Below are 23697 nucleotides of genomic sequence, written 5' to 3'. Positions count from 1 at the left end.
CAACATCATTATGGACTTCAGTGGGGGCCGGAGCTGCAAACAAGTTCACAATAGTGATTGAAAATCAGAAGTAAAGTGTTCTTGCCTGTTACAGTCATTATACATTTGTTAACTATTTTACTGGGCCAGTTTTTTAAAGGATAAAAATGAAAAGCAGATTTTATTGGGTTTTTTTCCCCTAGCTTTCTTTTTTTTTTTAATTGAGTTACAAAGAAATGAAAATATGCAAAAAGGTGTCCTGATGATTTCTTAAGTAATATAATATGAAAAATATCAAGAAATTGCAACAAAATAAAAAAGTTCCCATCTGAATATATGAAACAGTTACATAGCTGACGTTATAGACGTTTCCTCAATCAGGAAAGAAGACCTGTCAGTTGCCCAAAAATGGGGAGAACTTTCCTAAGAAACACCAAGGAATATAAAGGTGCAGGTAGGTGAATAAAGATCTGGCTGGTGCTGGCAGCCTTATCCATTAAGATAATGAGAAAGTCTTAGCTCTTTTATTTACAACTGGTTAGCCCCATTCTGCATGTGAAGTGAATTCTTACTGAAAGCTTTTATGCCTGTCACTCAGGAAAGAAACATTATAATATCATTATTTTCGTCCTGCAATATCTGATTAGTCAAGCCAAAACCACACAAACACACTATGCTAACTTTACAACTTAGAATTCTCCCGAAAACTTGTTGGACTCAACTTTGGCTGAGGTCATCATTCATATCTGATAGTGTAGTTTTCCCTGCCCTTCAGTACCACATTAACTTTGTGACAGTATAACTTTAGCGAATTTGGCTGTAAATTGTGGGTTTAATTTTATCTCAGAAGATTTAGATATCAGTGGCTGTCTTTAATTATTTAATTTAAAACTTGGAAGTTGTTAATTTGGCCTCATTAAGTCAAAGTGTCAGAGGATACAGTTAACAGGAGGAGTACTTGGAAAATTTGCAAATGTTAATATTACTTAGTGATTGAAAGGAAATTAAATGCTTTCAAGGCAGCTGCTGAAGTTATTGCTAATACTACAAGCTATTGATAAATACCAAGATCTTGTTTCTCATCATTTTGATTGTGTTTAGAGATGACACTAACTGATGTATCAACTACTCCGTAATGAATTTTAATAGATTTATTGGGAAGAATATTAAATCTATTCCTTTATTTGGAAGGTAACTTCTGGCTATTAGAAGATGTAGTATAAGGACAAGTACAGGTCAGGTTTTATATAGATACTCACTGAAGGATTTTTTTCAGGTGCTCGAAAGGCAGGATCCCTGTGGCAGGATGCTGAACTAGAAGGATGGCAAAAGAACAATCATTTTATTGACATATGTCACCAAAAAGTTACAGAAAGCTCAGCTTCTTGAACTGACTGTGTTCATAGCCTCAGTGATTTATCCTGGCTCTGTAGTTATCCCCTGAACTGGGCTTCATACATCCTCCTGTGGGGTTTTTATTGGCATTTAGGAACAGACACATCACTGTTCCTGCTGTCCTTATGCTGGAGGCTTTATGGCTAGATAGAGCAGAGCTGTTTTATTGGCTTTTGGCCACCAGGGTGGGGGGTTTTTGTTTGTTTGTTGGGGTTTTTTTTGCCTACTCTGGAGAATTTTGCAGTTTCCTAGCATCCAATGTTTCACCCTCCCTTGTCACCACTGTGGCCACAGCTGTGGCCGATCTTGGCTTTGCTTTGTGTCACCTGGCACTGATTATTCCTCACCAGTGCCGAAGGTGCTGTACTGAGCTTCCTGGCAGCCCCGCCAAGCGCACAGCATGCCTCTGAAGTGACATAAAGAAAATTAAAAGTTCCCAAATTTTTTTTTTCCCCTCCTCTTCAACTATCAGTCTGTTATTTCTATCTGCTGCAGCTGCTGCAGGAAGAGGCCGTGTTACCTTTGTGAACTGCCGAAACTTGTAGCTGACTGCTGTGAGCCAGCAGGCTTCAAATGTGAACTGTGGTTCCTTGTAAAGATCTGATGTTCAAGATGGTCACCTTTGACCTACCACATGGCACATCAGTGATGATTTACAGTCCTGTGGTCTGAAAAATGGAAAATAGAAATAATAGAATAATAATAAATACCACGAGAATTTAATGGAATGAAGTTATTTTCTTGTGAAAGTCCTAAAAAAAAAAAACCATAGGCATATTCATGTAATTCATTCAAGTAATATTGTAGTTCCAACTGTACTGAAGACTTGTATCTAACAATGCTTTATACCTGACAAAAAGGGGGAAAATTCAGTAATTCCTCACTGTGTAGAACAGAAGTTGGCTTCAAAATTTCTTGCTTTGTCAGGCAATAACACATCAATGTCATGTTGTGTAGAAAAAGTCAAAGCATGTGCATGAGCAGGTGAAACCCAGACAAGTAGAAGAAAAAAATCTCTAAAACTCAAGAGAGAAGAGACAGCAATTACCAGCTGCTCTGGTTAAATATTCCTTTCTGTGCTTTTTTTCATCCTTTTAATTTAGTTTCTTTTTTTAAGGTACATTGTTATTTTAAAAGGAATATAGTTCACACAGGTCCTGCCATTCCTTGGCATCTAGACACTAGGAGAAAATTAAACAGAATATGTTGTATGAAGGCCTGTTAGTTAAGAGCGCATTTGCTCAGTCCTTTGTTCTTGTTTTTTTGTTAGGCATTAGTTCCAGTTTCAGCCTTTAGAGATAAGAGGAGCCCAAACAGTAAATAAAAGATGCAAGACTCTTAGAATTTGGATCTCTTCTGGGTGTAGGTCAGTGGCCCTGACGCAGCCTCTGGCTTTATTTTGCTCAAAACAACAGAGAGGAGTTACCAGCCAAGCTATACTGACAGAAGAAACAGAGTCTGAATTTTTTTTTTTTTCTAATTTTCAACTTACAATGATATATAATACAACATATAATGTATATAACATAATTTATAATTTACAAGTAAAGGAGGCTGTAAGTTGGCAAAACACTTCCCAGTGCTGCCCTGCGTCTGACTAGAACTTCTTCTGGTCAAATTTGTCTCCAATACTGGACATAAGTAGATGCCTGGGAAAGTATAGAACCAGGGCAAGAATACACCACTTTCCCCTACTACTCTCCCTCTTCTCTTTTTTCCTTTCTCAGCCCTTCGGGGGAAAATGGCCTTTAATCTTTGGCTAACCAGTGTGGTGGACAAATAAACCTCAGAGTTTTCTAACAGCACCCTTCTCATGTTTCAGTGCCTATTTGTACTAAGATTATTTCTCCTGACTGTCTGATTGTGCTGTGTTGATGTTTAAATATAACAGTTCAAGACTCATTTTGTGAGGCACGTATCTGCATAGAGTGAAGGACAAGTATTGCCTTGAGAAACTTTAAACCTCTGGTTTAACTAGACAAGACAGATCAGAAAGGAAAAAGGTACACATCGTGGTCTTTGATGCTCTAAGTCATGCACTAATTATAAATATATTCCTAAAGTAATTTCCAGTCTGGTAGATAGAGCATTGCTGCATAGCCAAGGCAACAGAAGCCTTCATAGCAATTTGAAGCTCAAGGAAATTTCCGCTGCCACAGCACTCAAGCCTCGTCACAGGGAATAAACAGAAAACATTTGCTTGCTCTGGGTGAGAATGGAGAATGCTGCTGTAGTAGACAGCACATCCTTGGCCAGATGCTGCCACAAACCTCCCAGTCGGTAGAGAAAGGGATACTTCCAAGCCGTAGACCGTGTCCAAGATGACACTTGGGCACTGGTAGAAGGGAGAGACAGTACTGCATCCATCCTGCTAAAGTCAGCCATCCCCTTGCTGAGAAGAGAAACAGGATTTTGGAAGGGATGTGAAAGTAGAAGTGATTTTAGGGCTTGAATTTTCAAAGGACTCTAAAATAGCTGAAGTAATGTGCCAGCAACAGGTTCATATTCATCAACAGAGACAGCATAAATTTATTTATATCTTGCTTTTACCTGCCCAGTATGGGGCCATATTTCTCGCTGATAAATGCAATCTAAAGTGCTTCACTTACAATGCGCTTATTTTAGAAACTCAGAAAAGGGGTCCTGCCTTTATTGAAGTAACTACTTGACTGTGTTGCCCACAGAAATCCATGAGCTACCACAGCATGGCTGCATGCTTAAGAGGTAGCTCAGTTACTTTCTCAGGCAGTCAAGTCATTTGTTCTTCATCAACTAGAGTTCGTATTTAATGAATAGACTCCCTGCTGTTAAGTTCTCCCATTTGGATGCCGTGTAAAGGATAACAATTTGCAGATGAGCTCTGGCCCATGAAAAGCCCAATAAGAGTGATTCTTTACCCTGCAGGGCAAGAGTATAGGCTAATCAGTACTTGAGCAACCCTCAGCTATTTAATTTGGATAAAAGGGCTGATACAGTTATGGTGCTCTTTCTATTTATTTAAGAATCTTGAAAGTACTGCTAGGAAATTATGAATCTGTCCTGGATGAGAAGTGATAATTGATCTGTATGCAGCTACCTAGGAATGACATACAGAAGTGAGTGAAAATGTCTGAGCTGTTATAAAAAGACAACCTCCTAATATATATTGCTAGTTAAACCATCTTGTGTTCTGTTAATGAAAAGAGAAAGAGAATAAAGAGCAGAGTCATAATTTTTCCATCTGCTTTCATGGTTTTCATATTATTTGTCTTCTGTTCTTATTTTTCTGCCTGTACAGATACCCAAACTTTAACATCTCCCTTTCACATCAAAGGGATTTGATGAAGGACTGCCCTGATCTTTCTTCCTTTCATCTGTCTCTCCTTACTTCTTCGTGTTTTCTCTGTAGCTACCAGTGGATACCACCCAGTGACAGCAAAGGCATTTGAAAAGGAGCGTCTTTGCTCCCTGGAGGGGCCTTGCAGCCTGACGAGCACGCTGCTAAAATTGGATCCTGCTGCTCCGTGGGAGGACAGCCTGGGTCTGGGTTCATACGTCTCTTCAGAGGGGCTCTCTGGGGTGTCGCTTATGTAACACTTGCTTAATTTGCCTCCAGCTCTTAACAGTTAACCGTGCGGTTTAAGATATAAGGTAATGACATCCCGCAAAATATGAATATCAGTGTTCATCCAATACAAGCATGGTAGGCCTTAGTTGAGGCAGTCAAGTGGCAGAACTCTTCTTCCACAGGAAGGTCCAAAATTAAGGAAAATTAATGATGGCTTCTTAGAATGCACATTAGAACCCCTCTGCTCATGCCTTTAAATTCTTTCTTTTTTAATTCATTGAATCTGGAGGCTCTGTCTCATAGGTTCCTAAATCCCAAGGCTTTCACATTTTTTAGCTACTCATACCAGAGCGAGTCCCGAGAAGCCCAGAGAAGGGTCTCCCGGGGCTTCAAGACTCAGAGCTTGAGGATAAGCTGAGTTCTCAAAGGTCTGAGGTTTCCTGCCCCAATTGGAAGGCCAAATGTGACATGTATAATGGCTTTTGAGCTCACAGGAGGGAGAGGATGGACCTGCTACTTCCACAGAGCCCGCGGGCCTGGAGATGGCGGGTGTTGGAGCAGCCACAGTCCCCGGCAGAGGGGAGGCCATACGGTGGGGGCTGCATTTTGGCCATGGGGCCTGGGAGCCAGCGTTCCCCGCAGCCCACCCGATGAGCCAGCAGGATTCCTTGCTGGTCTTTTTTCTGAAGTTCAGTGAAACACTGGGTTTTGTGTGAGAAATATTTCTATTTTGACAAACTGACAAAAAGTGCCCGCAGAAGTCCTGTTTTCCTGGAAATTTTTCGACCAGATTTAAAGTGCTGCACAAGGAATAGTCATGTTGAGCTTGTTTTAACGTTCTGGACTAAGTCTGCGAATGCATCTTCCATATCTTATGCCTGTTGAGGGACACAGGCTTCTGCAGGTATTCAAATATGGACCCAGAGTGATTCCAGTCCAGTAGGACGTTAATGTGGATTTTAGGGTGCTGACACATAATGCATATCTAATAATCAGTTCTGAATGCTAAATGCCATACACATAGCTCAGATACTGTAGTTTGGTATTTCTGTGGATGAAGGTCCACTCCTTTTTACCCAAACTTACTCTATCAATAGAAAACACCTGAGAACATTTTCAAGCATGAATTCCATTGCTTAATATGTATGATCAGATCTGTTTCTGCTTCAGAACTATGCTAAACCTTCCACATTCCCATCAATTAGCATAATATGTGGCTAATTTTTAATCCATCATTGAATGCAGTGATAAATCGTTAAGTACAAATGTGTGAAACAGGATATTCTATCACTAGTTTATAATAGTACAAGAGACTAGACCGATGTTGAAACCTTCTTAAAAGTTGTGCTTGCCACTAACTTTTGTACTGAGAGACAAATCTTGCAACGCACAAAGCTCTGCAAATCTGGGAGCTGAATCAAAGCCCTTGTTTTTGGAGAATGATCCTCTCACAGCAACAACTGCTTAGCTGTATGCTTTAATCTATTTCATTGTACATCACTCAAAATATTCAGAAAGAGTCTGTCTCATATCTTCTGTGAATGCCATTAGCAATGTCATGTTGTATCTGTGCATTATTATTATCTAAAATGTGAAAAAAAAAAATCCTCTTTTCTCCAACTTCCATTCAGCACTTTTACTGTCACCTTCATAGGTGTACTGTGTTTTATATTCAATAGAAACCATTCCCTGTGAAGCATTTTAGTACTTGTCTGCTATAAGAAATATCTGATTTTTCTTCCACATAATTTACAGCTTGGGTCTCCTGTTAAAAGAACTGTGCATTGATGTAAAATAGCAAAGTGTAACACTTTCTGATTGAATTGTTTTATTATATTTCAGTGAAATTAAAGCAGTTTGGCACAAAGGAAAGTAACTGCTGCAGCTTTTGTGTAGGGAGACAGCTTCGGGTATTATGGAAGTACAGAAAATACAAAGAAACTGCAGAGACTGTGTTGACAACAAAACACATCATTAACTAGAAATGAGCCTCTGCTAGATCTGGGACTTGTTCCCTTGCCTAATGACTACAAAGATCAGAGCTTAATTTATAGTTGGATAGGTAACTATTGAATAGGCAGTATAGATTCCCTACTGTGTCTTATACAGGTTTAAAACAGGTGGTCATAAATTATGACAGATTTAGGAAAGTCCTCCAGTTACTATACATGAGTTTAAGCAGAGATGAAGCAGAAGCTGTGCTCTCTCTCAGTTTGCTATGGCTCAAATGAAAAGCTTCACAACTGACACCATTCCTTCAAAGGATATATACTACTTGTTTTCATTCTTACAAAAAGTAAAAATAATAGCATCTGCATAACTGCTGAATTTTAGCCATAGTACTAAGTTACGGTTTTACGTGTCTATGTGTAAAGCCAACAGGACTTAAGCTTGTGGTAAGGACCATTGCCAAATTGCTGCTTTTAAGAGGCTGAACTCTTTGTATTCAGAAACTCCATCAAACAGTTCCCTTGTTCCATTATCAGACACTTTGGAAAAGAGTGCTCATCATCCAAGGCCTGATCTGGAAGTCAACTGGAGTGTATTGTTAGTGACTTTCACCTTGGATATGCTCTGGCTCCATGTGTGGTATTGGACCACCACAATGAATCATCGTAACTTGAACACAATAGGTTTTATACTGTCATCTCATTGGTTTTCCAAATACCTCTTGCCAAAATAATTTCCTTTTTGTGTGGCTTTCTATGGGGAAACACTCTGTTCCTAGAAGCTTTGAGGGCTCCATAAGTAAAAAATGGTTGCAGCTACAGAAACTAGACAATGTGTCTTCTCATAAGAAAGAAAATTCCACATATTAGATATTTAGATAAAGATGAAAATAGATGTCTTGAGGTTTAGGCACTGGTCTGGTACTCAGGAAATCAAGTTTCATTTTGCTGCCACTAACTCTGTTGATCTTGTTACAATGAACAAATCAGTCAATCTTTTTCAGCCTCTGAAATGAAGACAATGTTTGGGTTTTTTTTTTCCCCCCATCTGCTATTTATCTGGTTAGCAACTTCAGTTGTAAACTGTTTGGGTACGTTAATGAGTGACTGGCTATTTGTACAGAGCCTGCAACAGTGATCTGATTGAGATGTCAATAAGTCACCAGAGTTCAGACAACAATAGCAACATTACTGCATGAGCTACCTGCTGTAAATGCACATGTAAAGGACTAGTTACTTAAAGATTATTGTGACTATGTTCTATTATAACAACTGTTTAGTGCTTGTGTCGTGTGTTACACATAGTGTGCACATATTAAATTAGATGCATTTGGGTCAAACAATTGCCATTATTGATATGTGCTTGTTCCGTTTTAATGTCTTCACTCTAAGCAGTTTCCCACTGAGGTTTTTCCACTTCAAATCATAGTGGAGTAACTGTTGAGCTAAAATTGTGGGAATGGACAGAAGAAGATAAAGAATTATTCTCTGTTCTTAGGTTGCACATGATTAAGAGCTGTCTTCCGTGTAGTATCCTTCTATCTGTCATGCCTTTCACATATCATTGACATAAAATAAGAAAAAGCCAAAAGAATCAGGGATTTAGCCAGAGATAATTTATATTTCAAAAGAAATGTAATAATCAAAATTATTAGTAGTAATATACAGTGACATGTAGATAAACAAGTTTGGTTTTAAGTCTTTAGCCAGTATATATTGTATATATAATTAAGTTCCACTCATTTTCAGAGCATAAATAAAAATGTTTAAGGAATATATCTAATTTATTTTTTTAATCAAATATTTTTATATGTTACCTTGGATTTGAGAATGCTAACTTCTTTTGTCCATATCCTGTTGTGACTATAGAAGGATGTTTTCAAAAGACAAAAAAAAAAAAAGCTGACCTTTTGAAGATTTTATTAACTTAGGGACCCATGACAATTAGAAATATGAGCACAGAAGAAAAGCAATGACGTTTACTCAGTTCCCATTTATTTCATAGTGTTTTTATTTTAAGCTTGTGGTCTAAGGTGGCAGAATTTGACCCAAAAAAGCACTGCTCATAATCTTTCCAGCATTTGTTTTCTCAGAACACTGTTATAATACTCTCTGTTACCTGCATCCTTTTATCTTTAAGGTGCCTGTCCCAGATAGGTGATTTTGCCAAAAACTAAGCTGGCAGTGGTGAGGCCTGAATTTCAGAACCAGGCGAGAATGCATTCTCTGAAAACTCCCCCCCTTTGTCAGGTGTCACCAAATCAAGATCCAAAACCTGTAATCACTGTCTAAAGTCTCTGCCCTTAGGCTTTGTTTATAACTGTATAACTACAAGGTTTGAGAAGTTGCAGCAATCCTTTGAAGCCAAAAATAATCCTGAAATGTGTGTATGAGAACTGAAGTGAAGGTTTCATTTTTTAAGAGTCAGGCACTCCTGGTTCCTCCCACAAATTATGATGTTGCCTTGAAACCAAGAAAAAAGAATTGCATTGATTTTTCTAGTTCTGATGGAACTTGACTTGTCCTTTGACATTCAGAATCATCTCTAAGGAGATGTTTCCTTTGCAACTCACAAATCTAATCAGGCAAATACGAGTTCACAATTAAGCAACTTCTGCTGGTAAACAACCCTTCGGAGTATAAAACTACTGAGCTTTAGGCTCCTGTATGCCAATTGGCTTATCTGCTTAAGAAGGTACGGGTTTAAAGTGATAAGATTTATCTGGTGGTGAATATTAGGTATGCATATTGTATTGGTGACTGGCTTGCTTCACATTAATAAGAGTAGGTTTAAGATGAACCAAAAGAAGTTTTTAAACTGGAGAAAGTCTATTTAAGTTATAGTTCAAATTATTGCCAGAACTTTTGCATACAGACAAATCATTGCATTAAGGTAAAACTAAGTTAAAAATGAGGATTGAAGCTTAGTCTCCATGATCAGACTTACAAATTAAGGCACCAGCTTTTCCTTTATTTTAGTGGGAGTTAGGAACATGATTGTGTTGAAAACCATACCACTGTACAGGTAGGAGCTGACATCTCCTGGATTTCCTATGAATCTGTGTCTTTCTGATTCCTGTGAACCTAAGTGGCTTTTGAAATGGAGAATTGGCCCCTTCAGCTGTTAAGGCACACGGTGAATTTACCCTGTAGCTCATGTGAGATGAATTCAGCTGTCAGCAGTGGGACATATCTTCATAAAATGGGTGGAATTCCATGCATTTGGAAGTTGTATTCATGCAGCTTGTCCTTAATTTGAAATGAGAGGGTGCTTATTTGCTTACTTTATTTTGTTGGGTCTGACTTTTCTATGTCTGGCTTCTGTGGTGTGAGCTTTTACTATTTCATGGAGTATCTTTAGAAAATCATCAACATTGTGGTTTTTTCCCCACTGCTTCCCTTGGGCACAAGCGATACAGTAGCATACTGAGCTGCTCCTTCTTTTGCCTCGAAGATTTATGTTTAGCAGACAAGATCTTTCAGATTGCAAAATATGTGACACTTGCGCAATGCCATGGCTCATATTTGTGGCCTGCAGAAAATTGCCCAGTAGATGCTGTTGTAGCAGGGAATTTTCTCTCAGAGAAAGGTCAAAAGGGTCCTATTAATTAGCAGGGATTAAAACAAACAGAAGTAATCTGGTGGGTAAAGTGACCTTGAAAGTACCAGCCTTTTCATACCTGTATCAGTTGTAGCACAGCGTTCTGACCAAGAGATGACTCTTCTGTAACCCCCAAAGGACCTGCAGAAATTGATCATATTTTCAATACTTTCATAATATGTAACCAATGCATTTTCCTTCCCTACCAAGGGCCCCAGGTAGCCATGGTGCCTACGTACACTATGATGGGACCTTTCAGAGGACACATGAGTCTCAAAAGTGGCCGTAAGTATTCAAATTATTACTTGAGAGGTGCCTATGTGCTCCAACTTTGGAAAAATGGCTTGAGTATTATGACATTATTAAAAATACCAATTTTATTACTGAAACAAAACAAAGTAGATAAGTGCTTCTAATATCCGCTATTACAAAAATCTGACCTTCTTAATTCAGGCAAGCAGCTTTCCCGGTCAGGATCTTTGCCAACCACCTGTAGAAGAATTGCAAGCAAGCTGTCCTGCCGGCAGTTTCCCGTCTCAGAGATGCTGTTCCACTGTACCTTCTCCATAGCCACCTAGTTCAGTCCTTAATTAGATGCTGGCAAACACACCACCACCACTGGCACCACCACCCCCCATTTTTGTCCTTTTTGTCCTGTGTCCCTCCCTTGACAAAGCCCAGCTGCAGTCAGAGGCATTTCAGGGCCCATAGGGTGGAATGTGGTTTAGTTCATAATATTGAAATGATATGCAATCTTTAATAATCATTACTGTTGCAAAACACATGACGCTTGCCTCTCAAGTAAGTTTTCTGGGAAGGGATGGAATATTTCCTGGAGAACAACACCAAGACCTTATTTTAGCAACATTATATTGACCTGTTCTTTTTTCTGAGACAACACTAGTTGAAAAAGAACCAGTAGCACCATTAGTTCTGTCTACCCCTCCTGCTCCCAGTAAAACCCTCAAACAAACTCCTGTCACCCAACCAAGCCAACCACCATTTGCCCAGATAACAGTCCTATCAACATGATAGAGTTGACGGTTAAGGTTACTGGAAGTCTGATGAAAATCCAAAATGATTACTTGGACTAAACCAGAAAATGTATTTACCAACACTAATAATATGTTATCATTTGTTTGGAAATAAAACCAACCCCATGTCCTTTTTTGCTGCATTAGCTGTGACCAGTTTTGCCAATCTGGGCAGCCTGTTCCAGTGCTGTCACCCTCAAAGTAAAGAAATTTCTCCTTATTTTAGGTTTTATGACAAAAATCTTGATTACAGAACCTAAGCTGACTTTTCAGATCCTATTATGAACTTCCAAGATGGATTTATTTATTTTAACCTGTAAAGGATTTTAAACGGTGGAATCTCAATGTGCCATTTCATAGTGACTTTTTGGGAGTACAGCTGCAGCTAATTAGCTCAAAAATCCCACCCTATCTTACACGTATGCTCAGTTTTCTGCACCCACCATCCTCCTCTTCCCGCCTTTTCCAAGGAACCCCAAAGGACTGTCAGGAGGACACCTGTTGTGTCCCCACCTCAGCAGCCTGTCATACAGGTTTCCTGTATAAAGTGATATATATCTATTTTCTGAAGGGAACAGGAGCAGAAACACCTCTGCTAGACCCTCAAAGCAGAAGCCAAAGCTCAATACTTTCCAGTGCTTCCTATAGCTGAAAGTAGGCGGAAATACTTACCCAGAAGGGGAGCAGCTCGAGATAGCTGTGCAGCTGAACCAAAGTGAGAGGACCTGAAAAACATTTGTCAGCCATTGACTGAGCCACTCCGCTGAGAGATTGTCTCATTTGTTACTATATTGTCTGCACTGAAACAAGCACCTTGGCCATAGCCATGGGCCAACGTTCTACCTTGTTAAGCATGAGGCAAACGCGAAGGGAAGAGGCGGTCCCTCTTCCCCCCAAATTTAGACTCTAAATACAAGATGAGGCAGCAGACAGGTACAAACAGCTGCAGGACCATAACTATGAACTAGTGTTTATGGTATGAGATAACTCTTTCCTTGCAACGCTAGATAGATACTTCTATCAGTTCACAAAAGGCAAAGCCAAGGATGTTGCAGAGATGGTTCCTGCTTGCCAGTAATGTGAAAGGTAGATAAGAATTCGATATTTCCAAGTTGTTGAGGTTTAAGTATCACTCAAGAGCTTTTATTTGTTGATTATAAGTACATGTAGCTTTGTCCCCACATTGTGAAATTTCCACTTGTAGGAATTAGCAGACAGCAATGGCATAGGCTATTTTCAGTATAGCAACATTGCAGTGACACTAGTCTTTTAAAGATTAAAATAGTTGGCATGTTCTTGAGAACATGTATTTTTGCTCCCATAAGAGGCAGAAAGTAGTGGCTTTGAATTGGCAGCCTGGTGGGGAGAAGAAGTAATCTCTTGTGTTTTTGAAAAGCATATTTTTGTTTTTCAGCTACATGCAAAAGACAAGTTTTATCACTGTCATTGTGTATCAGTCAAACTTTAATACTGCTACGACTAGATTTATGATATGACATTATAGCTCTAGACATGATATATTCTCCAGACATGATTTGCAGAAGTAATCTCTTGCAATTCAATCAGTGGAAACTAGGTAAATTAGTCATGGTACAACTACACATTCAGGACTATAATAAATTACTAGGAAAGTCATTACAGAATAGGAAATAAAAAGAGTCAGTGTTGTGAGAGTTGTTACCATTCTTTATTGCTCGTTCTTGGATCTGTGCTTCCTGGAGATCTTTCCTCATATATAGAAGCAAGACATAAATGTCTTGAAAGTACAACAGTACTCAGAATTTAGAAAGATTTTCAAAAGTGGCAACTTTCTGTAGGTAAACTTGTGCTCACATATAGAAAATGTTGAAATTCTGAAATATTGAAAATTTGCATAAAGCAATTTGCTAAATGTTGCAGGTAAATGAGGTCTGTGTAAGACAGCAGAATATACAGAAGTTTGATTCTGTTCAAACATGGGCTTGAGAACTCTGCCAGTCCTTACAGCACACAAAAGGGCTGTTTCAATTTGACTTGACGTGTGCTTGCCCCATCAACAGAGCATTGTAACAGGACTGCTTAAAATTCCTGGAAGATTTCTGTTTAACATTTCCCTCCATTTGAAATTACTGAAAAATGTAAGAGAAGACAAAAGAAAAATTTGTTTAAAAGTGTGAACTTTCTGGTGAGCTCAAATAAGATCATTCTCTCTAGAGGTGGGAAATACTTAGATGGGCACCCACTAAATCTCCCAATTTTATTGGTTTTATCCTTAAAACATCTTATTTGAGAAACTGATGTGTTTTTTCATGTCCTCTTTTCAGAGAGATTGAGACATATAAAGAAAATATGACTTGCCAAAGTTCAACAGAAAGTCTCTGGCAAAGAAACAGATTTGCTTTTTTTCCCCTTACACAGGAATAACCACAATGTTACTTATTGCACAATATTAGTAATTTTCTGGACACAGGGTACAGTTGTATTTTATGAAAGACAAAAAATTAGATTAAACTACTAGTGCCTTGCATGTATTCACCATTTCAAATTTGGAGCGGTAGTTCGTTTTGAGAAGAATGTTCTTTTTATAAATGGATTTTCCATCCCTTTTTAATCCTCAGATATTGTTTGCATTATCACATTGTTCTTCTGTCATGCTGTCTTTTTCACTGCATATATTGAAATCAGGCCGTCAGTGCCAATCAGGGAAAGATTTGGGGCATTTCCTGAAATACTATTTTCTTTTTCTTAGTGACAAGAGCCTCTAGCTCCTGTGATTTAGGGCATTGCCATTCCTTGAACTCAGCAGAGCTGCCTCACTTTTCAGCAGCTAGGGATGGTGCTGGATATTACTGAAGATCTTGTTCAGTTGCTTTTGCCAGCAGGAAGTTACAGCACAATTGGGAAAAAATCATTAAAAAAAAAGTGAATAACTATTGGTCTCAAGCACATAAAAGTTTTGAAACAGAATAGTACTGATTTTAACTATTCGATTTCTTTAGTACGGCACTGACACCCATGGGTCGTTTCCCTGATTGAAATTTGACGTGGTAAATGCTCACGATCAGAAATGTTGTGAGCTTTATATTCGTCTGCTTCAAGTATCGGATTCCATTGTGTTACCTCTACTACTCATGCTAAATTTCATTGAGATGAGATAAATGCAGTTTGGTCATAATTTTGCACCAAGTTCTCCATTGCTTCATGATTTCTGTTGAAGTCTCTGCATCTGTTTGCGTCATGGTGTAAGCATTCTGCTGTGCCTACGTGTTCGATGAACCGTCAGACCGGATGCTTCTGGAGCTGAAGTAACACCACATTTCTGCAGCTGGTCACGTTGGGATGTGATACTGCAGGTCTTTGTGCCAGTGCCCTTCTGGCAGGCTTTTAGTCACCTGCAGGAGCACATTAGCAAATAATATTAGATGAAGCAACAAATATGGCATTAGGTGTTCTGTCCCACTCTTTCTTACGGTGCCTGTTGAAAAGATTACACAATAAACTCAATGCAGTCAAACCCCTTGGCAGTGAAAAACAGTTCGTAGCACTGTCTCACATGGTAGGAAAGAAATTTAGACAGAATAAAGCAACACAGCAAGAAAACAGCCAGACTGCAGTTAGAAGGATTGATTCCCAGGTTCTCAACCCAGTATCTCCTATTCTTTCAAAATACAATGAAACTTTGAAACTAAATCAATAACTGAAGTTGTACAATGGGAACGTGGACAATGAAACAATCACTTACTTCATTGTGTCAGAAAGCCAAATCTGAATAGGTTGGATGGGCTGATTATCTCAGTCTAAGCATTATTCTGTGTCTGTGGATGGGAGGCCAAAGGCATGTTAGATTTCTGATCTCCAGCATTCTGTTTATTTTTTAATATTATTTGCTAGCAACTTTCCATCTACAAATCCTGTCTGATGATTTGAGAAGGAATCCAGAAATAATATTTTTGTATGTAAACAGGTTAAAAGACAATGATCTTTCTCAGCTGCACTACCACGTTAATATTTAAAACAAGTAAATGCTTATCTGCTTCTTGACTTTTTTTCCTGGGCTAATGAACTTATGTCAGATACAGAGACAAATTCTTTCTAATCTGAGAAGTCTTGTGGGTTAGAGATTCAGAGATGTGTCATGGTCAGTCTGTGTGTAATACATTTCTGTTCCATGTTTTGGCTCCTTTTCTGACCCTGCTTGTGTCTTTGTGTGTACCCAGCCCATTTTCCTCACTACAGAGTGCTAGAGTTAGGCCTGGTATCACCAAGAGGTAAGATACTCACGTGCAGTCTTTTGCAGTGCTTTGTCTTACTCTCTAGTATTAAATCTTTCAAAATGTAAATGCCTTTTATTATATCAGATATTAAACAGTGAAATCCTCTACTGTTCTCCAGAGTTCTATGTATAATATCCAAGGCTCACACATTACTTATTGCAAGCCGTAATTCTCAGGTATTCAAAACCATGTAAAATTAGAATAATTTACCACTTTTTCATGTTACATTTTGTGTTACCTTTGCTTTTTGAAATGAATGTTTACTTGATTTCACTGCATGAATGAGGACTGGACAAATATTTAAAAGTTTTCAGAGCCATTATTGCCTGGGACATTGCTTGCCTTGTTGAATGAACTAAGATTTTTCTCTGTTGCAGCTTTTTCTCCTGGACCTTCCTGCAAGCTCTCCAACCAGTACCTCATTCAAGATCACATGGCTGCTCATTACAAGAACCTGATGTCTGCCAAAGGTATGTGCAGACTTTAATGATGACAATCTCTATGATGAAATCATAGTCAAGGGGATGTTGGTTGCCCTTAGTTTTGGCTGGCTGCTGGATTTCTTCCCCTTTATCTCCTCCTTCTCCCTGTCACTAACTCAGCAGGCGTAGGAGGATTTAAAAGCGAGGCATAACCTGCTGTGCTCTAAAAGGAGAGATATGTAGAGCACTTGATTGGAACTGTAACCTTGTCTGGGGAGAAGCGATCCTAACTGTTGAGAGGGTTAAAGTCTACAGAGCCAAACTGTTCCACCAAATGACAAGTTCGTGTTAGGAACAGAAATATTATTTAATTCTACTATGTTGTTTTAATAGCGGTTTCTGTTTAGAGGTATTGGTAGTCGACTAAAGGGGAAGACAAAATGAGAACTAGGGCAGACATTTATTTAATTGGGAGAAATCGCTGAAGAGTAACAGTGAAGGTTACAGCTTTAGATGTTTATAATGTTACAGTATCAGTCCTAAATAACCTAGAGGGAAGTTCCGTTATCACGCAGTCATGTTTGAGAGGGCTCTTCGAACATTCTCCCTCCTGTGAATAGATGCAAATTGCTGGAAACAGAATTTGGAAATAAAAAATGTCCTCCATCAGCTGTCTGGAGCTGTGTAAACTTCCTGGTGCCTCAGGTGCACCAGAAAACAACTGGAGTTGAATGGTCATAGCTGTAGTTAGGTTACTGCAACACTCTCAGTCCTTGGGCTCCCAAGGCTTTCTAAGCAAACAACTCACTGATAACATGCAGCGAGCATTACAATAACATATGGCTGTTGAACAGCAGATGAGATTGCTGTTGCATTTTTTGCCAGGATGCCAATCCTTTCACTAGTTTTCAGTGCCAAGTGCTTTATCTTAAACTACCTAGCTTAAACCCTGTGCATCTTTTTATCATGGTATCAGAAACACTATCTAAATGTTTCATGACTTCCACCATGCTTTGGTTCATTACCATCCCGCTCATTTTGGGAGCTGGAGGCTGGTTTGCTGCTGTATACTTTTGTATTTAAGTGACTTTTGCACTTAAGTGACTTTTGCTTTTACATGTCTGGTATCACAGAAACGGTGAACTCTAAGGACTGTATAATTCATATCCTAGTACATTGCTCATAAATATACAGAAGCAGCAGGACTAATTAAGAGCAGCAAAGAATGCTGTATATAATTAAAATTTATTTTATTTTCAACTGGTGAAGCCTAAATGAGGGAGTGAAGATCAAAAAATAAAGGGACAAAACAAAGATATTTTACAGTTTTTTTGTGTTTTACATTCTTAAAACTCGGAAGAAAATACACAGAAGGTATTCTTGGCATAAAAGGAGCCAAGTGCTTTGTTTCCAAGCAGGTTTCAATTTTCTCTTTTTTGAATGTCAGTCCTGCTTGTCTGTAGCAGAATTCAGTCAAGCTGGAAAGAGCTTCTCACAGTAGGTGCTAATCAAAATTTCTAGTGACTAAGATTTCTAATTCTTAGGTGTTTCACCATCTGAAGTTGTAGTTCTAAAAAGTCAGATTTGGAGCATACTAGAGCAGGAACCTTTAATATTAAAACACTTATTTTACTTATTATAGTGCTTTTTCATTGCCACAGGTTTTTCTTGTAAAGCTAAACTTTTGCATACGTATTAAAAACTACAATATTGCAAGGATATCAAGGTTCTTTTCTGTACGTACCTTGATGCTCTGAAGTGCTGACTTGCCACATGTTCTGTACATCCTTAGAGGAGATAATAGGATTTTGTTCCTCTGAAAAATCTAGTCAGGGTTGCCTACAGGCCTTCTCCGATATCTTTCTAAATATACTCCAATCTTCTTGAAATACAGCTTCTTTTTAAAATACAACTTCTTTTTAAAACACAACCTATTTGGCCTCACTCCAGACAGTGGCTAGCCCTGCATGTCTGAAATTTCATTTGGAGCACTTGTACAAACTCCAATTTTTTGTGACATTTGGCAGTAACCACAAAAGTGTCTTGGATGGAAATGGAGTCGGTGTCCTTCAAATGAAACTGGAATACTGAACTTCTCCCAGGTGATTGCTTTTCCCTCCATAGTCAAAAATAGTGTTTCCTCCTATACCTCAATTATATCCAGGAATATGCAATCAGACGTAACAGCTCCATTAACATCCATACAATCTCCTGTATGAATACATGACTTAACGAAGACTGTGCAGCAGTAGAGTGACGAGCTTGGTTCCTTGAAGCTCACTTGATTTAATCTTTTACAATGAAAACCAAATGACTGAATAACAGAAAATGCCATGTACAAAACTTCCTATGTAATTGTATAATCTAATAACTCCTGCTGCTAGAAAGATGATGAAGAACTGATGACCTTGAGCCTAAGGGCAACCTGAATTTCACTCTTAGAGCATCATTTGGCAGTTTCCCCTGGCTGATAGTAGCTGTACTACTCATCCCTGATATATAAACTTTCAGGATAGCAGCAGATTTCAATACATAATTAATACAGCTTTTCTCACATTGTAAATCAAAATGAAGGTTAACAATTTTAGCTCTACTGGCTCTATTTCTATACCTAAGTAAAGATGGGTGAAAGCCACAAAAATCAGACCCAGGTTTGATACCAAATGAACAACAGCACAGCTGAGGCACTTGTACTTTCACCTAGATAAAGACAGGGAGTCAAATTCTCAGTTGGCGTAATTGCAGTTGGTGTAACTGTAGCTGGTGTAGATCAACTAACTTCACTGCATTTAAGTTATGCTGTCTTCTGAAACCTCACCATTGACAAAAATAATAGCAGGAAATAGGAAAAAAATAGTATACATCACTAGGGAAACAAGATCGGCATTATTAATAATGCTAATATTATGCAGACTGGTACCACATTCCCACAGGGAATTCAGCACCTTAGGAGGATCAGTTTCCTCCATTTCTGTGTTAATATTTCTAATGTTGGTGTTTCACTGGACTGAACTTTCTGTTTGTTAATACAGCTGCTGTTGATTCATCTGCACCGAAGAGTTTGCATACCAGTGTTAAATGTGAGTAGTTTTGTTTTGTTTGTTTTCAAAATAGGTCTGGCTCTATTTGTTTGGTTTGGAAATACTTGTCTTCTTTTATGATGAAGGTGTTCTGAAGAGGCATATATGTGCTGAAAATATGCATCATTCTGGTTAAGATAATAGTGTCTAGTATTCAATATCTAATCTGGTATCAAATATCTAATCCAGTGTCTAACTTAATAGCTGCTTGGTTCATGTTTGCACAGATACATGCTAACTTACAGACCATGGGACTCTGGTATATATACTTCGAGCAACATGGTGGTTGGAGGCATAAATTGCTTTAGTTTTCCAGCCTAAAGTCAAATTAGGCCCTTTAAATTCCTTGCTAATCCACACCTTATTTTTCATTTCCCTAACTGCTTCGTGCATCTCTGGGCTTCGGGCAGAGACAGTTGAGACAGGTTTTGAGTAATGAGTGGGGTTTTGGTCAAACCTTCCATTGCACCTTATCGCCACCTCTTGGCTGAAGCCTGCAGTACCCAAAGGGCAGACAGAGCCTCTCCTGCCCTTCCTTTTTCAAAAGGAAGACTGATGAAATGCAATATATTCATCCCTTTGCTTGGAAACAGAGCATTCACTTTGGAATGTGTTTCGTCTGTTGTTGTGAGGCACATGCTACTTCTGTGTTTGATAGTTACAAACATGGGAGCACACACCCCTTCTACACAGAAGCCACCCATTTTAAAATGAAGTTTGAAAAGCTGGAAAAATGAAAGCTTCTATTTTTCCACAATGCATACATAGTGGGAACCATGTATCAGAGATCTATAATCAGTGATTGCTCTGAGCAAAGACAGGTCAAAAGCAACGGTGAGATGCAGTTGTTCAAGCAAGATACACACAAGCCGAGAAGGTAAACATAAATCTTACCCATAAAGACTCAGAAAAAATGTATCACATGAGATCTTCAGAACAGAAGAGAAAGAGAACAAGTTCAGGATCATAACACATCACAATTAAAACTCTTCTCTTTGTTTTTTAACTCCTCGTACTCAACAGTAGGTTTTTCTTTTTTTTCAGTGCTGTCTTTTATATAATAATTTTTAATTTGTATTTTTGATTAATCACTTTATGAAAACAGTGCTTAGTAACACAAAGAAATGCCACAGAAATGTTTCTGACAATGTTAGTTTGACCGAGATGATCTAACACAGAAGTGCGTGAGTAGAATCTCACCTACTTGAGAAGATCAAGAGGACATAGAATTCGTTCAGCTCCCTGCATTAGCTACAAGTTTTCCTAGATGATGTATCAGAGGGAAACATCTATGTTTCTTATAATGCTTTCTTAAGAAGGTTTTCCTCTTCAACAGCTAAGCAGAACTGTACTGCTGTGTGGAGTTTCTGTTAATTTAGAAGCCCACATTGAATAGAAGGCTCCTGGTGCACAAAGAAGCCATAACATGAGATTCTCAGTCACGTCAAGTGAGGACACAATGTCCTTTTTGTCAGTAGTCTGCTGGGGAAATGCAAATCACTTTCGCGTTTAGTATTTATCTTCACTGAAAGATACTATGTATCAGCTAATTCCTTTTTCTGACAGGTTAGCTCCAGAAATGTCTGTCTTGGCAAAAGAAATTTTGTCCGTTGAAGGATAAAACTCAAAATTTGGAAGTCACAATGAAAAGGTGCATCAGAACTTATATCTTCGGAAGTGTTAAGTAAGGCAGTAGCACAATGGAGGTACAGCTGCTGCTAATGGGGTTGATGTGCAAATCATTTGAGCAGGATGAAATTACTTTATGCCTACAAAAATAGGCTTCTGTTTATCATTTGCATATTCAAAGACACAAAATAAATGAAGGCTGTTGTGCCAGCATACCAGAATAATAAGAGGACAAAACTAATTTTCTGCTTAGTACAAGATTACAGCATTTTCTTCTTTTCATGTAAAATCTCCCACAACAATCGCCCACTCTTGCTATTAGTAGTTACTAAGTGTGGTGTGCCTTTAAAACCTTAAAATTTATCAGGACTTTGACAGATACATATTCTGATGCAGTATAATTTCTTATCTGTTATCAATCGATAAATTCAAGTATTACCGTGCTTTCCAAGTGTGTGATCTGTGTTGGATACCATGTGTTTCAATGGCAGGCTGCAAGAAGAAAATTCGGGTTACTTGGTGGTGATGTAGACATATGCAAACCTATTAAAATAAAGAGAAAAGCTCCAACAGCTACAAAGATTAGTTCTGAAAAGACAGAAGAAAATACAGTATGCTTTGTTTCATTTTAAAAATAAATGCACTACAGATAAAGCACTATAAATAATTAGCTTTTTTGGCAATCAGAAAATGCACCATTTCACAGCTGCCTGTACTGTTGCACTTCAGATTAAGAACTGTATAGGCAAAGTGGGAGACGTGGTATGTAAGACTTTCTCCTGATTGTCTTCAGGTGTATCTTGGATTTTCAATTCCAGGTTTTAGAAGAGCACTGTTCTAAATTCACTGGGCTTTTTGCTGGTTTACATTTCATGAAGTTACTAATGTTGCAGTTGATAAGAGCGTAATTGAATTAGATGAGTTTGTTTCCTATAAAAAATTCTTCTAATGAACTTTAAATATGGTTTATAAAGCATTGCAAGTGACAGCTTTCATCAATTTGTGTGAGTGGAATGGAATGGACTGTTTCAGTTGGAAGGGACCCACAATGATCATCTAGTCCAACTGCCTGATGAACTCAGAGCTGCCCAAGTTAAAGCACATTCTTAAGGGCATTGTCCAAATGCCTTAAACACTGACAGGCTTGGGGCATCGACCACCTCTCCAGGAACCCTGTTCCAGTGTTTGACCACCCTCTCAGTAAAGAAATGCTTCCTAATGTCCTATCTAAACCTCTCTTGTCACAACTTTGAACCATTCCCATGCATCCCATCACTGGATACCAGGGTGAAATTACAGTTGTGTCTCTTTACTGTCAGAATAACATTCAAAATGCTGTTGAAATTTCACAAACTTATGACAAAAGTTTGGGAGAAACAGCTAACACAAGGCCTCCTGAGCACTCCTTTCTCTCCAACATGGAGCTGGCTTTGTTATAGCAGTAAAACTGCATCTCTGGTGTTCTCATGCTAAAAATTGTGGTCCATTTTTCAGCTCTCATCAAAGGACGGAAACATGTATCTGTTCCCTGCCTTAAGACTTGACATATTATTTGGAGATGCATCAGAGATCAGGAATATGGGAGATACTGTTCATCGTCATAAGTGTTCTTGCGGAGATAAAATTAAGCAGAAGTGTTTTAAGAGTCATGAGAGCAGCATGACTTATGAAACCACAGTGAAAACAGTGATTCCTTGGCCATCCCAGCATGGAAAATATCTGATTATGAGAATGTTTATGTTTCTTGCCCTCAGCAGGAGCCACGTTTGCTAGAAAGAGCATCTAGTGTGTTTAAAAAGAGCATAACGTGTGCTGCTGAACATGCCAGTGGCCAGGTTTCAGAAGAGTGTGTCAGTGATCAAAAATAAGAATTTCTCTTCAATGGAAATTCAGAAGTTCTGGAAATAAAGAAAAAAAATCCATTATGAGGCATTGTTTATATTCCAACAAAAGAGAAAATTCAAAATAATTTTGTTTGAAATCAGATACCTTATTTATTTATACAGCATTGAGCTTGAGACTTAAACTTAGCTATGACATTCAGGAAGTCCCCCAAATTTCTCAGTTATTAGGGATTAGTAATTAACAATTAATTAATAATAAGCAGCTGAATTATATTCTTGGACTTTGGAAGCATGAGACAGTGTTCCCATGCCAGCTCTAGAAGTCTCTTCCAACCAGTATTTCCATGAAACTGTGATGCTCTGCTCCAGATTCACAGAGCCCAAGCTTGAGTCAGATCTCCTGAGGCTGATCAGCTCAGTAAGAGGAGCAGAAAGAAACCTTGGCGGATGTACATATGAAGCTGTCCCAGATGAACTGGCAGGAAACTAGGAAAAACTTAATACTCATGAAATATTAATCCAACCCGGCCCTAAATAGGAGAATCCATAAAGGCAAACAATGCTTCACACAGGAAAATGAGCCACCCAAATCATTAGTTAGTCCTGCAGTCCTCAGAATCCCTTACTGAAGTTCAGCTCTTTGGCTCTATCACAGACTCAGTCCACCACTCTGGGAAAGTGTAGTCCAGGACACCCTGCCCTAATTCTCTTCCTACTTTCCCATTCCAGGAATGAGAGTGACTCCACCAAGGCCTGCTCTGGTGTATTTTTTTTCTCTCCTAGTTTTGCAGTATCTGCTCTGCTTCCATTAGCAGAGCACTGGGCAGCAGTCTGGCAAAGTAAGCACACTGGCACCGTGAAGCTGTGGTAGGAAGTGGTCAAGTGCTTCAAGCTCACTCTACTCAAGTTTAAGAATCTCCTGAAGGAAGACCTAAAGTAAATCTGGCTCTCAGGGCACACCTTT

General features: G+C 38.7%; 1 protein-coding gene across 1 annotated transcript in view; it reads left to right on the top strand.

Moving 5' to 3' along the window:
* Positions 1 to 10695: 10695 nt before the first annotated feature.
* LOC135986442 (spermatogenesis-associated protein 7-like) overlaps positions 10696 to 23697 on the top strand; it is a 40574-nt gene continuing 27572 nt past the window's right edge. Inside the window, exons 1-3 of the mRNA XM_065630368.1 lie at positions 10696 to 10756; positions 16136 to 16228; positions 19213 to 19260. Of these exons, the coding sequence (XP_065486440.1) occupies positions 10696 to 10756; positions 16136 to 16228; positions 19213 to 19260 (202 nt within the window). The remainder of the gene's footprint in view (positions 10757 to 16135; positions 16229 to 19212; positions 19261 to 23697) is intronic.

This window comes from Caloenas nicobarica, chromosome 3 (genome assembly GCF_036013445.1).
Source record: "Caloenas nicobarica isolate bCalNic1 chromosome 3, bCalNic1.hap1, whole genome shotgun sequence".
NCBI classification, from domain to species: domain Eukaryota; kingdom Metazoa; phylum Chordata; class Aves; order Columbiformes; family Columbidae; genus Caloenas; species Caloenas nicobarica.
Note: the sequence above shows the minus strand (reverse complement) of the source record. Positions and strands in the feature narration are given on the sequence as shown.